We start from the raw sequence: 17160 nt of genomic DNA on the forward strand, positions 1-17160 counted from the left end.
CTCTCTTTCTAGTTCCTGTCAGTACTCTTGCTGCAGCATTTTGGATTAACTGAAGGCTTTTCTGGGAGTTTTTAGGACATCTTGACAATAATGACTTACAGTAGTCCAGCCTAGAAGTAATAAATGCATGAACTAGTTTTTTAGCGTCACTCTGAGACAGGAAATTTCGAATAAAATAGCTTAGAAATCTAGACCCAGGTGACTTGCCAAAATTCAGCAATGGTGCTTCAAATTGCAAACAGATCCACATTTTTTCCCTCGATACCTAGTGACTGCCTGCAGCACCAAAGGACTTCGTCAGTGACGTCTACCTTGCCCTAGCAGCACCTGTCCCTCTCCTCCTCCGTCAGTTGGCCTCATTACAAACTCTCATGTTCTGTGTTGTGATTTACTTTTGTTTGTGTTTGACAATTTTTGTGGACTTGCGACATTTGTCACAAACCGTGTCTTAGCTGTTTGTGGAGGTAGACAACTACATGTCATCTGAGTGAGTGAGCACATGAAAACCCATTGAAGCTATGTCTCAATGTATGCTCAATCATCCAAGTAAAGAAATCCCAAAAAGTTTATTCCCATACCTCCTGAATCCCACTGTAACCGCTGACTGCACTCATTTAACTGTGTAGTTGTGGAGGCACACTCATCCTCTACGATGCAGACAACAGACAATAGTTCTTTTTTAAAGTTCTTTTTTTTTTTTACTAAATATGCCCTACAAAGCAGATTCAAAGCAAGCACATTCATTAGAATTATAATTTAGATTCAAATAATTTTTGTATTGTCATGTACTAATATTATTTGATTATTATATTAATATAGCACAAGGTTCCGTTATCTTTGTACAAAAATAGAATTGTCTTTCAAGGAGCTTCGTTTTACTTTATTACTTTGAGTACATTTTAGAGCCTTTACTTTTTCACTTATACTTGAGTAAAGAAATCTCTTCAGTACTTCAACTTTTACTGGAGTATGTTTTAACACAAATATCTGTACTTCCAAAGAGTCTGTGCTTCTGCCAGACTTGTGCCTAAAATTTACGTATCTTTACTCTACAGAAGAAAATCTCCACTGCAATCTCCATGACAGTAAGTTCAAGTTGCCTTAAGAACAATTAAATCAGGGGTTGTCAAGCATAAGGCCTGGGGAACAGCCTGGCAAACACTCTAATCCAGGCCCACTGCATGGCTGTGGAAAATGTGCAGGAGGGCATAAATTTTGTATTCAACAAGAAAAGAAAATTGTTGAACCTTTTCTGCAATTTTACACATTTATTTCTTACAATTTAAGTCAAAAGAGTTATGCTGGCAGAGTTGCAAAATAATTTTGTTTTAAATCACAAAACAACAAAAACAGCATTAATACAGTGTCTTTTTATAAGGGAAATATAGCTGCTCACAAATGCTAATGAGGAATTACAAATATCACACTAGCTGTGAACACATCCCACACAGTGTCATATAAAGCATTTATTCAATCTGTGTCTCTGTGTAAGGCCAAACTTCGCAAACTTCCCCAAGCATCCCATCTTCATTCGTTCACCTGACTATAAATTAACACACTGAACATGAAATCACTCAACTTAGTCTGATTTCTATGTTAGATAGCATTCTCACATACACATAATATTATCACAATTTTATTTGATGGATGGATATTCCAAAAAAATTGTACAGTCCCATACACTTTACAGATATTCAGGTGCATGCAGGCAAAAGTGCCTGTGCCTCTTACTTCCACTTAAACTCTGTTATCAGATTCTAAATATACTGTGTTGGAATCAACGTTATTCTTTCCCAGATCGTCTTTTGCTGTGAACCGCGTGGTTTTGGTTCCTGTGTCCAATGATATTCCCTCAAACAGTTTAGCCATAAAGGCAAAGCCATTTTTCTTGATATAGGATTTCCCAGCAAAGGTGTAGAGGACGGGGTTAGCACAGCTGCTCATGAAGGCCAAAGTTGAGGTCACTGCTCGGGTTGACTCAGCCATACCATGCAATCTGCAGGAAAGTTAAAGTTGGATATTTCACATTGATGGTGATGGTTTTTATACAGAGTATAGCCTCGTCACACTGACTCAGTACCCCTTAATTATCACCTGCAGTATCAAGACCATATTGAGGATTTCTCTGAAAAGATGCTTTCTGAGTCTTTTTATTATTATTCTTTTGGCTTCTTCTTTCAGGGGTCTGTAACCACACAATTCCCTCAGGGATTATTAAAGTATTCTAAATATGAAACTCTGCAGTCTTCCTCTTTTCCTTCTTCCTGGCAGCTCCTTGTTCCACATCTTTTATCCAGTGTATCAACTATCCCTCCTCTGCACTTGTGCATACCATCTCAGCGTTGTCTCTCTAATATTACCTCTGTCGGCTTAACCTGAGCCGACTCTTTGATGTATTCATTTCTAATTTTGTACATCCTAGTAACATATGACTTCTCATTTGTCAGACCTTAAGCCTGCAATTTTGGGTGGCAAGGAGAACATGGTATTCACAGAGAGATTTCTGGAAGTGGTCCTGAACCCCTGCAGTGATTTTCCACAACAGAATCCTGCCTGCTTTTAATGCAGTGTCACATGAAGCCCGAATATTGAGATTTCTCCAGATTTTGGAATATTTTGATAATATTATTACTGAAGATGGCGGAACATTCAAACCCTTTACAATTATAGTATATTCAGTTTACTGGATGGTAAAAATTAAATCTAGGTGTATGTCACTGCATGCACAGAGACATACTACCAATATCAGCTTTGAATTACAGAGTATTATTATTACTGGACATAATGCATAAAATGACAATATTGTACTTCACTAACTTTAGCACCATGTTTATGAAAATCTTCAGTTACTCACCGTTTTCTTGTTTCTGAGTTTTTTGGGTACCACGCAGCTACCACCTTGGGTGAAAAATAAAAACCCCACTCAGTATTCAATCAAATGCTCAGATAATCGATTCACAAACAGGTTTGATGTGGTTATTGGGTTATTGGTAGAGAAGATGCCCTTGCACACCTGTATCATGTTGACGACGTGGTACGGCAACCAGAACAGGCCAAACATGATGACGATAGCCAGGATGAGTTTCTCGCTGCGGAAATTTCGTTGAAACCTGGTCTCCCTCAGGCGTTTCAGGATGAGAACGTAGCTGGTTATAATGATTGCATAAGGAATAATGAATCCTGCCACTGTCTCAGTGGTGTACTGAAACCTCACCTGCATGAGAGGATATAAAGCCATTTCCTTAGAGATTAAATACCTAAGTCATGTCAATGTGGTCTTTGATCTGAAAAGGGCCATTCTGCAAAATAAATCATTTTACTTTATGTAGTTTTAGAATATTTTGACTCTAATACTTTTGCCACCTTACTTAAGGAGGACTTTTACTTGTAAAGAAGGAATGTTTTACAGAAGAACATTACTACATTTATGAAGGATCAATGCAAAATGATTTTCAGACTTTTGTGCAGTGCCACTGCTCATGCATCAGTATTTATGGTGTGGGCTGAAGAGCTTAAAAAACATGCAGTCTGGTGTAATTTTAGTTATTTTAACTACATTTTGAACACTAGTTAAGCTGCAGCTTTCAAGGCCTTAAACACAGTAACAAACACATCTGCAACATTTCTTTCATCTCAGTTTCAAATTATGTGTTCTTGTTAAAATAAGCAAATGTTTTCACCTGTCTACTTGTTCATGAAGTCATATCTAATAAAATGTAGAGTATCACACAATAGCCTTACCATTTTTTCTTTTATATTCATTTTTGATTAAGTGGTTTTGTAATAAGCTTTTTTTCCTCTCTCTCTTCCTCTCTCTTTCTCTCTTTCTTTCTTCACCAATTCAGCACTCTATCATGAAATAAACTGATATGAACTAAGAAAGCTGATATCAGCTTGTGCAGATGTTTAAGTTATTAATGCATCTTTATTCAAAAACAAAACAAAACTTTAAAAAAGCCTCAATTTCAGCTAGTTGTTCTGGACCTTTTACTCAATATATGTTATCATGTTCAGTAGCTTACCCACTATTTCTCGGGCTCTCAAATGTACAGATGATTTTTGAAGGCATTTTATGGATGACAATAAATATAGTTATCAAACTAATCAGATCAGTGGCAGAAAGATAGCTAACACAAGTGTACTTACATGTTCAGGCAGTGTGTGATTGGGTGCACACACAAGTTTTATTTTGTCTTGAGCAAAATCTTGTCTTATGCGTCGAAACACCAATGAGGGAATGGAAATGACCATCACGAACACCCATGTGCCTAGGATCATCCTCCTCACAACTTTCCTGGTGATCAGGCGATACAGTGTGTGTGGAAAGACTATGGCCAACAGCCTGTTCACGCTCATCAGGGTTATCAGAACGATTGACGCATACATGTTGGAGTTGCACAGGTAGAACACAATTTTGCACATGGCGTTACCAAAGACCCACGTCTGCATGACCAGGTAGATGATGAAAAAGATGGTGAGAGCCATGAGGAACCCATCAGCACATGCCAAGTTGAGGATGAGGAGGGTGGTGACTGAGCGTTGGCGTGTGCGGGCCAGGATGCTCCAGACAATGAAGAGATTTCCAGGGACACCCAGGAGGAAGACCAAGCTGAGGATGAGGGCACCAATGGCTGTAAAATAGGTATTGCTCACAGCGCTACCTTCCGGTTCAGGGGTGGGGTTTGTCAGAGGTGGGAGACTCATGTTACTCATTGTAGAAGAATTTTTGATCCTGAAAGTGGGGAAAAAACATTAGAACCTCAAACACAAACTCAGTCAACAGTTTAGTAAACAAAACTAATGACGTCCAAAACACTAAAGTAGCACTTTGATAAATGCTAACTTCGTGTTTACAGTTTTCAGCATGGAACTGTCAGGTTAGCAGATTGCCACTACAATATTATTTATTTATTCTTTCATTCATTTATAATTTTACCCTTTCATGCATGACTTATGACAACCTCAATCTGGATTTTTTAAAGTATTTTTATTCATCTTTAGGCATGAAAAAAATGTATAAATACTTAGAATAAATATTTAAGAAAAAAATCCAGATTAAGGTTGTCATAAGTCATGCATGACAGGGTTAAATAACAATAATTACAATGAAACGCGTCATACATCTATAGTAACATTGAACGACCAGTGGGTGGCAGGGTATGGACTGACACATCAGTGTCCAATGTAGTGGTTTATGTGCAATTATACCATCAACACTGACACAAATGCAAGAAAACAGCCTTCAAATAGCTGTCCACTCCAGTGACCACTATGCATGAAAGTGTTAAGATAAACACCTTAGAAGTACTTTTTCTGACTCTCCACATGGAACAGAAATTACTTGTCAAGACAGAGCTTCAATATGTGCATTAATCCAGAAATCATGGGAGACCATCCAAAACACCTTCTCACCTGCACCGCTAAAGCCTAAATCGTATCTTACTTAACTGATCTGAACAAATTTATACAAAAATGAAAACAACAGTGTTTGACTTTGGTAGAGTGTGTTTTTTGACATTTACCATCAGCTCTGTACAGCTGGATTTCAGACACTTCCTAAAACCACAACCTATTTTGTGTCTGTGTTAAGCAAATTAGATATAGTTGTTTACTTTAATATTTCTGGTAGATGAATATTGAAACTCTAAAATTTTATCAAACAAATGCACATACGTATTGTATCTCCAACCAGTGATATACTTAGATATTATAAAACATCATTTATAATATAGTTATATATAAAAACAACATCTCTTAATTATGTGACTGTATTTTTTCTAGTTGTGAGGCCTGCTAATGTGTCATTTAGGTAATCGGTAAAATGAAACATGAGGTGAAAAATATGAACAAGTGGTTCGAATGGGCATATGATCGAGAGCTCCACACCGACACATAAGTTATAATTAAAAGTGGTATTTCCATTGAATCATCCCTCTGCAGTAAAAAAAGACATTACCTGAAAAGATATAGAAACAGATAGAAAGGTATGTAAGAGGCAAAAAGTGACAGAAATTACTGAACACGGAGTTCTTTGACAATTTGGTTCATTCAATAAAAAAACAACATAATAACCAGAAGTCATATACATATACGGAAGATTAAAAAAAATGACTAATACTTTTTTTTAAAGAGGGACATGTGCTACCCTGACACAGCCTCTAAAATATTTGTATCCAAGACTCTAGCCAACGATTCAGCCCTCAGAGGCAGCATGCTAAAACACGTTGAACGTTGGCAGCACTGCGTCAAAGAACAGTGTTTCGACATAGTCTTTGATTCAACTTGATTTTTTTTCTTTTTCTTTTTCTCACCTCATTTTTTCACATAGAAAACTGAAGTGCAGAAGTCACAGACATTGTCTGAGTCAATTTTGGACAATGTAGTAAAAAGTATGACGCATCTGTACACTGACCGCAAAGAAAAAATAAGTGGTGTGATTGTCTTTATCTAATTCAATTTCAAGCATTTCTTTGGGTAGAAAACCCCCAAAAAATGTTGGTTAAAAACTGGGAATCATAAAAGAACTGCAAAGAATGCCAATAACTTTATATGTTAGGGCTCCATAACATGCAGAAGGTTTGTAAACCATTTGGTATGCATTAATTTAAATTTTGAAATTAACCCATGTATCAAAAATATCAAAAGGAGGTCCAAAAGAAAATATGCTAAATGTTCATTTATGATATTACTCACCTTTTTATGGTTTGTTATCGCTCTGTGATGTGTTCCCGAAGTCTGAAGGTGTTCTTGTGAGACCATAAAAACCGAACTGAACCCTTTCGTGCCTCGCAGGCTATAACATGCTGTCAGTGAGGGGAGGGATGCTGAGAGGCATGCCCTTCCTTAAAAGTCCCGCTTTTCCGTTTTCTGTCTAAAGCTTTGCATTCATGACCATGTATGAGTGTCGTGTAGAATTTTTCTGTATCTGTGTATCTGTGCTAAAACAGAATATGAACTCTGTTATTTTTATATGCATTCTTTAAAAACGGATGTCCCAATGTGATGTACCAGAATGCATTTTTCTGTGTCCGGAGGCACTTTTAACTCCAAGCTAAGTGTTGTGCAATGAAAAGCACCCGGGAGGGTTAGATGATTCAAAAGACTTAACTGTGTCATGTATGCTGGGCACACAAGCGCAAACACGCATTTAGAGATCACACACACAACAGCAAAACCTACTTGTTCATACAAGGCTCTGTCACTGACGAAGATGCTGCTCTTCACAATATAAAACAAAATGAAACAAGACAAAACAAAACAAAGAAATGTGTTAAAAATGTTTTAATAATATTCCAACAGCCATAAAAAAAAAAAATCGATTTTTTTAAAATAATTAAAATACAGAAACTTTCTGTACTTTTACATTACAGTAAATCAAAACTTAAAGGAATGTCACTTTACATTTACATAAAATCTTGTGAATTTTGACAGATTTCTTTTTCTTCAATCTCAAAATTATCTACCAGGAGCCTGCTGGAAGTGTTATTCTCTTTTTCACTTTTGACTGGGATTTATCTTGAATCTGATGAATTAGAGGAATTAAAAGAAAACAAATAAACAACCATATAAAAGAGTAATCAATAACTTAGCTTTGATTCCACTGCAATATACCTTTCCCCCTAAGCACCTGGTGTGCTCAGCCACAATCCAGACTCTCATTGGAACCTACAGGAAGCACTTAGAGGCTGTAATTTCTGCAAAAGGCGGATCTACTAAATATTGAATTCATTTCTTTTTTTGTCGTGCCCAAATTTATGCATCTGCCTGATTTTGTTTAAACAATTATTGCACACTTTCTGTAAATCCAATAAACTTCATTTCACTTCTCAAATATCACTGTGTGTGTCTCCTATTTGATATATTTAACTGACATTTTTTTATTGTAACAACCAATGATTTATACAGGAAAATAATGACTATTAACAAGGTTGCCCAAACTTTTGCATCCCACTGTATTGTCAGCATCTCCCCCTGTCCTTTGTCTTGTCCTCCCTCCCTCCTCCCCCATGTAATAAACAAATCAATGTAAAATTTGCACATTGAGCACCATCAGGCGAACATCATTTAGTTCCATTATATTAACAGATGGCATAAATGACAGATATTTTAAAATAAGAATAAAATGAAATAACAGAAGTACATATGATTCAAATTTTTCAGAGAATTGTCTATTTAAATGTGTAAAGTGCTTTGAGTGGTGAATAAGTCTAGAAAATTCCCAGTCCAACTATGGGCTGAAGAAATATGGCAGCAATGAAAGCTGGCCTTGACATAATTGATAAAACTGCTTTGGACCACATCTAAAATCTTTGAAAGTCAGCTGTATCTCAAAATGTCTAAAAATTTCAAGTTACTCCAAAGTTTGAGACAATAAGACAAATTTTTAAAAATTTAATTTGAAATATGTGCTAATAATTTATATTTTTGAGTTTGCTCCACCTGGCATTTTTTAAAATGTAACTTTATTCTATTTATATTCATAGCTTTTCTCATGTATTGTGTCGAGATCCTCACTCGATCTCTCCGATCCTTTTGTTACTCAGCTGGAAAAAAAAACCCACTATTGACTCCAAAAAACTTGTAATGCAAACTGTCGAAGCACGCCGGCTTCACCCGATTCTTTGATGGCAAGAAGTCACTTGGAGCCGGTGAAGTCCAACTTCAACTCTTTATTCAGCAAAGCACATGCATATGGAGATCACCCATGTCACACCCTAGGCCCTGCAGAGTATGCTCCAAGGATGATCTGAAGCATTTCCTTTCAATAGAGCTACTTAGCTACTTTTCTACCTATCAACGGGGAGGGTGAGTACACATGTACTGTACAGCCATAGAGGGCCGCATGCTTTTGCTGTACAGCCATTTAAAGGGTCACCTGCTTTTGCTGTACCGTCATTCAAAGGGCCGCAGGCCTTTGCTTTACAGCCCTTCAAAGGGCCCTATGCTTCTGTTCTACAGCCATGTAAAGGGCTGCACACGCCGTGAAGCAGTACAGTGTGCAGTGTTCACCGCTGCATCTATTGGAGAGTGAATGTTACATAGAATGCAATTACACTGGAAAAGCATAAAAAAGTGCACAAAGTGCTTTGAAAGCTCAGAGTAGAAGAGTGCTATATAAGAATCAGTCCATTTACCATGTTTAAAAGCTTTCTGTAGCTTTAAAATATATGACATATACCTGTGGCAATTCTAAAGAATGTCTCAACCATGCTTGTCACACTTAAATGTTTCAGAGAATTAGAAAAAGACAACAGAAGCAAACACTAAAAGCAGTTTCTAAATGTGTTTATTATTGAGGAAAACAAATCCAAACCTATATGTCCCTGTGTGAAAAAGTGGTAATTAATAATTGTGATCTTTTGGATGAGTCATCGATGTGGTCTTGGAGTACTTTTAGGAGAGTTAATATTGTAATGTTCACATATGCTCTCAAGGACCAGACGTTTTGATCTTACCACGGTTTATTGTATAGGACACGGGCTGTTAACCCCGAGACCTCCGGTACAACTCCTCTCCAGCTCCGAACAACAAGAACCCCCTTTCCCTTCCTGCACACACTCACTGACTTTTCCTGCAGCACAACCAAACATGTCTCTTAAAGAAACAACAACAGTGCACACAGATAGTCAACCTGTCACAGTAGAATAGCCTTTAACAATCATTACAATATTATATCACACTGAATATCACGTGTAAATCAATCCCAGGCACACTTGCAGCTGAACTTACTACCAATTCAGATTAAAGCCATAGATGGGTTAAAACATTCCAGGCTGGCAATAAGATGATGCAACAACACTGCTGCAACTGTGCAGCTCTTTGAGGTTTTGTATATTGCTTCTCTGTGTGGCCATTAGGGGGAGATGCTGACTTTGCTAAATATTATTTGAATTATTTTTCTGCAAGTGTGCAAATTGTTTCTGATTCTTTGTAATCTACAGTGCTAAAGCTCAATCTAACAGCAACAAAGAGTTCTCACATCTAGTTTCACAAGCATATTTATAATGGAACATTAGAAAATGAAATAAGATAATAGTAGGTGTGTGAATGATCACTAAGCAGTACTACTGACAGTAATAGAAGGCCCCAAAAACCTAATTTTGCTTAGGCCTGCCTTGAGGAATACTTCACAATGTCTCCTCTGAGCTGAACTACTTATTTCTCCTCCCTGCGAGTCATCACTTACACTTGTTTTCTCTCTCTCATGACCCTCCTAGACTACGTCCTAGGCCCACCTAGGCTACATCACTCTTTGTCAGCTCATTTTATATAGTTATATCATTATAAATCAACCTACTGAGCTTTATGGCAATTTTGTGAGTCTGCCTTTTGGGTACAGCCATTTACAATTCTTAACAGTTGCATTTAAAAAACACACACACACAGTGTCATATAAACCATTCAATCTGTGTCTCTGTAAGGCCAAACTTCCCCAACCATCCCATCTTCATTCATTCACCTGACTATAAATGAACACACTAAGCATGAAATCCCTCACCTGAGTCTGCTTTCTATGTTAAGTAGCATTCTCACATACACATAATGTTACACACAACAAAAGTATGTACAGTCCTATACACTTTACAGATATTCAGGTGCATGCAGGCAAAGGTAGCCTGGCTGTTCCTGTGCCTCTGACTTCCACTTAAACCCTGTTATCAGACTCTAAATATACTGTGCTGGTGCTTATCGTCTGTGGCCTCAAATGCTCAAGCTACATATTCCATTTAAAGATTTACACAATTTTAAGTGTTCTCATTTATATACAGTCTGTTAAGTGCATTAAGTTCATTCAACATCAATTTTGTAGAGTGGCCAGTGTATGATTTTCAGAATCAACGTTATTCTTTCCCAGATCGTCTTTTGCTGTGAACCGGGTGGTTTTGGTTCCTGTTTCCGATGATGTTCCCTCAAACAGCTTAGCCATAAAGGCAAAGCCATTATTCTTGATATAGGATTTCCCGGCAAAGGTGTAGAGGACGGGGTTAGCACAGCTGCTGATGAAGGACAAAGCTGCGGCCACCGCTCGGGTAAAGTCGGCGATATCACGCAATCTGCAGGGAAGAAAGTTAAAGTTGGATTTTTCACATTGATCGTGATTGTTTTTGTACAGAGTGCCATTATAGCCTCGTCTGACTGACTCAAGTACCCCTTAATCATCACCTGCAGTATCAAGACATATTGAGACCTTCCTTAAAAAGATGCTTTCTGAGTCTTTTTATTATTATTCTTTTGGCTTCTCCCTTCAGGGGTCTGCAACCACATAATCCCCAGGGATAATTAAAGTATTCTGATTCTGAATTTTCTCTGCAGTCTTTTCCACCACAATAAAATCACAATTCCTGCACAGCTCTCTCTCTCTCTCTCTCTCTTGCTCTCTCTCAGTGTACTTCAAGAACAGTTTCCCATTACCCACCAGTCTACCATTGTTTACAGCGTTGTAGGCCGCGTTGTCTCTAATAAACCCTCTGTATCTTTACACTGCTTCACTTCAGCAGCATCAGTAATGTCCATATACTGATTTATGGTTTTCTTACGTTTTTGATCTACTGCAGAATATTTTTAAGGTTATCTGCTATAAAAAGCCAGGCCAGGAAACTCTCCTTAATCTTTTTCTGTGTTTTACCCTCAGTTGCTTTGACACAAAGGCATCTGCTGTGTTGCTTACACCTCTGATGAAGTCTCACAAGTGCCAGTACTGACAAATGATCAGAATTATAATATCTCTGACTGTCTGGGTCAAAATTGAATTGAATTGAATTGAACTGAATTGAATTGAATTGAATTGAATTGAATCGAATCGATTCTAGAAATCAGTGACGATACCCAGCTCTGTCTCTTGTTTGTTAGAGCTTCAACCTTTTGGATGGTAAGGTGAACATGGTATTCACAGAGAGATTTCTGGAAGTGGTCCTGAACCCCTGCAGTGATTTTTCCACAACAGAATCCTGCCTGCTTTTAATGCAGTGTCACATGAAGCCCGAATATTGAGATTTCTCCAGATTTTGGAATATTTTGATAATATTATTACTGAAGATGGCGGCACATTCAAACTCTTTACAATTATAGTATATTCAGTTTACTGGATGGTAAAAATTAAATCTAGGTGTATGTCACTGCATGCACAGAGACATACTACCAATATCAGCTTTGAATTACAGAGTATTGTTATTACTGGACATAATGCATAAAATGACAATATTGTACTTCACTAACTTTAGCACCATGTTTATGAAAATCTTCAGTTACTCACCGTTTTCTTGTTTCTGAGTCCTTTGGGTACCACGCAGCTGCCACCTTGGGTGAAAAATAAAAACTCCACTCAGTATTCAATCGAATGCTCAGATAATCGATTTACAAACAGATTTGATGTGGTTATTGGGTTATTGGTAGAGAAGATGCCCTTGCACACCTGTATCATGTTGACGACGTGGTACGGCAACCAGAACAGGCCAAACGTTATGACGATAGCCAGGATGAGTTTCTCGCTGCGCAAATTTCGTTGAAACCTGGTCTCCCTCAGGCGTTTCAGGATGAGAACGTAGCTGGTTATAATGATTGCATAAGGAATAATGAATCCTGCCACTGTCTGAAAGGCGTACTCAAACCTCACCTGCACATGAGAGGATATAAAGAAAACTTGTTTCCTTAGATATGAAATGAAAAACAAAGAAATAGAGCCAAAATTATGAAACTGTTTAAACTGATCAACTTCTCTGGTTCTTTTTTGTCAAATGAGAGGACAAAATGAAACATCTGAAGACCTAAAACCAAGTAATGTTGTTATGGTCTTTGATCTGAAAAGGGCCATTCTGCAAAATAAATCATTTTACTTTATGTAGTTTTAGAATATTTTGATTCTAATACTTTTGCCACCTTACTTAAGGAGGAGTTTTACTTGCAAAGAAGGAATGTTTTACAGAAGAACATTACTACATTTATGAAGGATCAATGCAAAATGATTTTCAGACTTTTGTGCAGTGCCACTGCTCATGCATCAGTGTTTATTGTGGGCTCAAGAGCTTAAAAAACATGCAGTCTGGTGTAATTTTAGTTATTTTATCAACACTTTGAACACTAGTTAAGCTGCAGCTTCCAAGGCCTTAAACACAGTAACAAACACATCAGCAATATTTCTTTCATCTCAGTTTCAGATAGTGTGTTCCTGTTAAAATAGGTAAATGTTTTAGCTGTCTAATTGTTCATGAAATCATATCTAATAAAATGTGGAGTATTATAAAATGGTATTACCATTTTTTTTCTTTTTTCTTTTTTGACACTGTAGTTTTTATCAATAGTTACAGTTTAAACACAGACATATACCACATTTCAGGAGAAATAAACAAACATCAAAAATATCCTCCTTTAATCTGAGAATGTAAGTCATTTTTTCCATTGCGTAGATTTCCCCAACAACATTTAACCAGTCTTTTAAAGAACCATTTTTTCTTTTATTAATTAAGTCATGAATGAAGAATTCTGGCCCTTTTGCTCAAAGCATGTGATCATGTTCAATACCTCATTCACGATTTCACGGGCTCTCACGGGCAGAAGGTTTTTCGAAGGCATTTTGATGATGGAAACAAATATGGTTATGAATCTAATCAGATAGGTGCCAGACAGACAACCAACACAAATGTACTTACGTGTCTACGCAGCGTGTGATTGGGTGCACACAAATATGTTGTTTGATTCATTTCATCAGTTACTTCTTTCACATCTCGAAACACCAACGAGGGGATAGACATGACAATCACTAGCACCCATGTGCCTAGGATCACCCTCCTCACAACCTTCCTGGTGATCAGGCGATACAGTGTGTGTGGAAAGATCACGGCCAACAGCCTGTTCACGCTCATCAGGGTTATCAGAAAGACTGATGCATACATGTTGGAGTGGCACAGGTAGAACACAATTTTGCACATGGCGTTACCAAAGATCCACGTCCGCAACACCAGTAAGATGATGAAAAAGATGGAGAGAGCCATGAGGAACCCATCAGCACATGCCAAGTTGAGGATGAGGAGGGTGGTGACTGAGCGTTGTCGGCAGCGAGCCAGGATGCTCCAGACAATGAAGAGATTTCCAGGGACACCCAGGAGGAAGACCAAGCTGAAGATGAGGGCACCAATGGCTGTGGAATAGTTATTTTTCACATCATTTTCCTCATCAGGGTCAGGAGTAGTCTCTGGGCCAGTCAGGAATGAGACACTTATGTTGTTCATGCTAGATGAACTTCTGAACCTGAAAGAAAAACCCATTGTTTTTTTGACTCTCCAACTGAAACATGAATTACTAGTCAAGAAAGAGCTTCAACATACATACTTAACAGACATATTCCCTACCTGCACTTATAAAGCTTGGGTTTTCTCTAATCCACAGAGTCAAAAGTATATGTACAGGGTCAAATATATATGTACACCTCCACTAATATTTGTTTAAATATCCCTTAGCAAGTTTCACCTCAACCAAGGCTTTTGTTAGCCATTAACAAGCTTCTAGTATAATTGTGGATAACTATCTGATCATTCTTCTTGGCATAAATAGTAGAGTTAATTTAAATTGGTGGATTTTTTGGTATAGACACAACTTTTAAGCAGAGATCAAAAAAATTCAGTAGCGTTGTGGTCAGAGATTTGGGGAGACCAGTCCCCTCACGCTGTGTGTTTCCTCCGCGCTCCAAGTTCCCTGTGTTCCCAGTGTAGCTTCCTCGTGTCTCTGGTATTTGATTTGAGTTTCTTGTTTATACCTCCTTGTCTTTATCTTAATGCTTATGTGTTTTTCCAGCAATAAAGCTGCCGTTTGTAGTTCATCCCTCCCCGCGTATGAGTCCTGCGTTTGGGTTCTATTTCCTGCCAGCCACACAGTGAAACATGACACCCTTCTCAATTTAAAAGACATTCTAGAAACTTTAGCACAACTCATTATCTTCGAGAAAATCCAATATAAATTCAAACCTGTACATCCAATTCTTGAATTTTAAAAGTCATTAAACATGTATGCTGTACAATGATTCTAAGCAGAAAAAAGTTAAACTAAACAATTAAAAGCTCAAAATTACCATGACATTCATCCCCATGATGAGTGGATGTAAACCTCTGACTACAGCTATATGTGTCCGTATTTCATAGTGAGGTCTACTCATGTGAATGTGTCACAGGTAAGGGATAAAAAGAAATATAAATTTAAAAACATGAAATAGATTTAAGTGGGCATACCATACAGAAAACTGTGTTGTTGTGTTGTGTCAATAATTTCAACACCAACTTATTTTATTTGAAGAGTTTCAGTCAGGTTTCAGAGCTCATCACAGCACAGAAACAGCTTTAGTGAAGGTTACAAATGATCTCCTTATGGCCTCTAACCGTGGACTCATCTCTGTGCTTGTTCTGCTAGACCTCAGTGCGATACTGTTGACCACAAGACTTTATTACAGTGATAAGAGCATGCTGTATATATATCTTAAAGTACTGTGCTGCTGTGGTTTGAATCATATTTATCTATTAGACTCCAGTTTGTTCATGTAAATAGAGAGTCCTCTTCACACACTAAGGTTAATTTTGGAGTTCCACAGGGTTCAGTGCTAGGACCAATTCTGTTTACATTATACATGCTTCCTTTATCCGGTATCATCAGAAGGAATCGCATACAGTTTCACTGCAATGCAGATGACACCTAACTTTCTCTTTCCATGAAGTCAGATGATACACACCAATTAGTTAAACTGCGGGAATGTCTTAAAGATATAAAGACCTGGATGACCTCTAATTTTTTGCTTCTAAATTCAGATAAAACTGAGGTGATGTACTTGGCCCTAAAAATCTTAGATCTAACCAGATTCTTAGAGCTGGATCAGGTGACCCTGAATGCTCCCTTAGTTAGGTTGCAATAGGCGTAGGATGCTGAAGGATTGCCATGATTCATGGGAAGTATTTCTTCTTCAGTCATCTTTTTTTTTCTACTCACTACTTGTTAATAGACCTCTCTCTATTAAATCAATACTTATTATTATCTCTGGCTCTTTTCCACAGCATGTGTTTTGTCCTGTCTCCCTAATAATCTCATAAACAGCATGCTAAAATGCACTAAACAATGATACTAACAGCAAATACTGCATCGAAGAGCATTATTTCAACAGTCTTTGGTTCACATTGAAGTTTGTTTTTTTTGTTCCTTACTTGTCTCACTACAGTCTCTCACTGGAAGTGCAGTACAAACAGTTGGCTTCTGAGTCAATTTTGCGCACTGTAGTAAAAGCCTTTGTGTATCTGTGCACACTGACCACAAATAAATGAATACATAAACGTGAGTGATGGAAGTTTATGGGTTCAGAAGCTGGTCATCATATCATGACATTATGAGAAGAAGTAATTTATTTTCAGGTATTTATTTGAGAACGAAATAAAAGAGATAAAAAAAATTATCATCCACTTTAGAAAGTCTGAAAAGTAAAGAACTGCGAAAAAGCCAATAAATGTGCATTTAAGCATTCCGATAATGTAATGGGTTTTAAAAAACATGTTATTTTGTATCAATAACTGACTTCAGAAAAATTATTTTAAGATATTTTTTAGCTTTGAAATAAATTCACTTGTCAAAAAAATAACAGGTGGTCCAGAAAAACAGGTGCTAAATGTTTTTGTTTATAATCCACTCACCTTTTCAAGATGTATTTTCTCTTTGTGATATGTATCGCGTTGAAATATCCGCTGCTCACCAGCTCTGACAGTGCTCCTGTGAGCTCAAACCATAACATCTCGCCTCGCAGGTTGTAACATGCTGTGGGTTAAGGGAGCGCTTCAGAGAGGCATGTCCTTCCTTAAAACCCTCTCACTCCCCTTTTCTGTCGAAACCTTTGTATTATCTCGATGTATGATTGTCCTGGGATTCTTTTTTCAATACCCTGTGCTAAAACAGAGTCTTCACTCAGTTATTATTTATTAAAAAAAGCATGCATTCTTTAAGATAACATGTTCCAGTGTGAGGTACCATAATGCATTTCTCTGTTTCCTGAGGCGCTTTTCACCCTGAGTCAATTGTTATTATAAGCACCCGAGGCGTATAGATAAAATTTAAAAGCTTGCATTTTAGAGAATAGACACGCATCAACAAAACATTCTTGTTCATACAAGTCTCCGTCACTGACAGGAATGCTGCTTT

General features: G+C 37.5%; 2 protein-coding genes across 2 annotated transcripts; both read right to left on the reverse strand.

Annotated features, from left to right (window-relative positions):
• Positions 1-1355: 1355 nt before the first annotated feature.
• On the reverse strand, positions 1356-6805 carry LOC100709342 (leukotriene B4 receptor 1). The gene is made up of 5 exons (XM_019348378.1): positions 6694-6805; positions 4147-4732; positions 3014-3214; positions 2855-2898; positions 1356-1996 (listed from the first exon to the last, which is right to left on the reverse strand). The coding sequence occupies exons 2-5, from the start codon at positions 4711-4713 to the stop codon at positions 1738-1740; spliced, it is 1071 nt and encodes a 356-aa protein (XP_019203923.1). The 5' UTR covers positions 4714-4732; positions 6694-6805; the 3' UTR covers positions 1356-1737.
• A 2638-nt stretch (positions 6806-9443) lies between these two features.
• Positions 9444-16797, reverse strand: LOC109194442 (leukotriene B4 receptor 1-like). The gene is made up of 5 exons (XM_019348377.1): positions 16659-16797; positions 13647-14244; positions 12413-12613; positions 12254-12297; positions 9444-11054 (listed from the first exon to the last, which is right to left on the reverse strand). The coding sequence occupies exons 1-5, from the start codon at positions 16754-16756 to the stop codon at positions 10799-10801; spliced, it is 1197 nt and encodes a 398-aa protein (XP_019203922.1). The 5' UTR covers positions 16757-16797; the 3' UTR covers positions 9444-10798.
• Positions 16798-17160: the final 363 nt, after the last annotated feature.

Source organism: Oreochromis niloticus, linkage group LG18, assembly GCF_001858045.2.
Source record: "Oreochromis niloticus isolate F11D_XX linkage group LG18, O_niloticus_UMD_NMBU, whole genome shotgun sequence".
Taxonomy (NCBI): domain Eukaryota; kingdom Metazoa; phylum Chordata; class Actinopteri; order Cichliformes; family Cichlidae; genus Oreochromis; species Oreochromis niloticus.

Bases quoted from the DNA above. Each gene is read 5' to 3' on its own strand.
- LOC100709342 (XM_019348378.1), bottom strand. From the start codon at position 4,713: ATGAGTAACATGAGTCTCCCACCTCTGACAAACCCCACCCCTGAACCG. The intron at 2,899-3,013 runs GTGTGCAAGGGC...TTTTCACCCAAG, and splicing joins ACGTCGTCAACATGATACAG to GTGGTAGCTGCGTGGTACCC. The intron at 1,997-2,854 runs GTGAGTAACTGA...ACTTTCCTGCAG, and splicing joins AACTCAGAAACAAGAAAACG to ATTGCATGGTATGGCTGAGT.
- LOC109194442 (XM_019348377.1), bottom strand. From the start codon at position 16,756: ATGTTATGGTTTGAGCTCACAGGAGCACTGTCAGAGCTGGTGAGCAGC. The intron at 14,245-16,658 runs GTGAGTGGATTA...TTTTTCTTTCAG, and splicing joins AGAAAATACATCTTGAAAAG to GTTCAGAAGTTCATCTAGCA. The intron at 11,055-12,253 runs GTGAGTAACTGA...TCTTCCCTGCAG, and splicing joins GACTCAGAAACAAGAAAACG to ATTGCGTGATATCGCCGACT.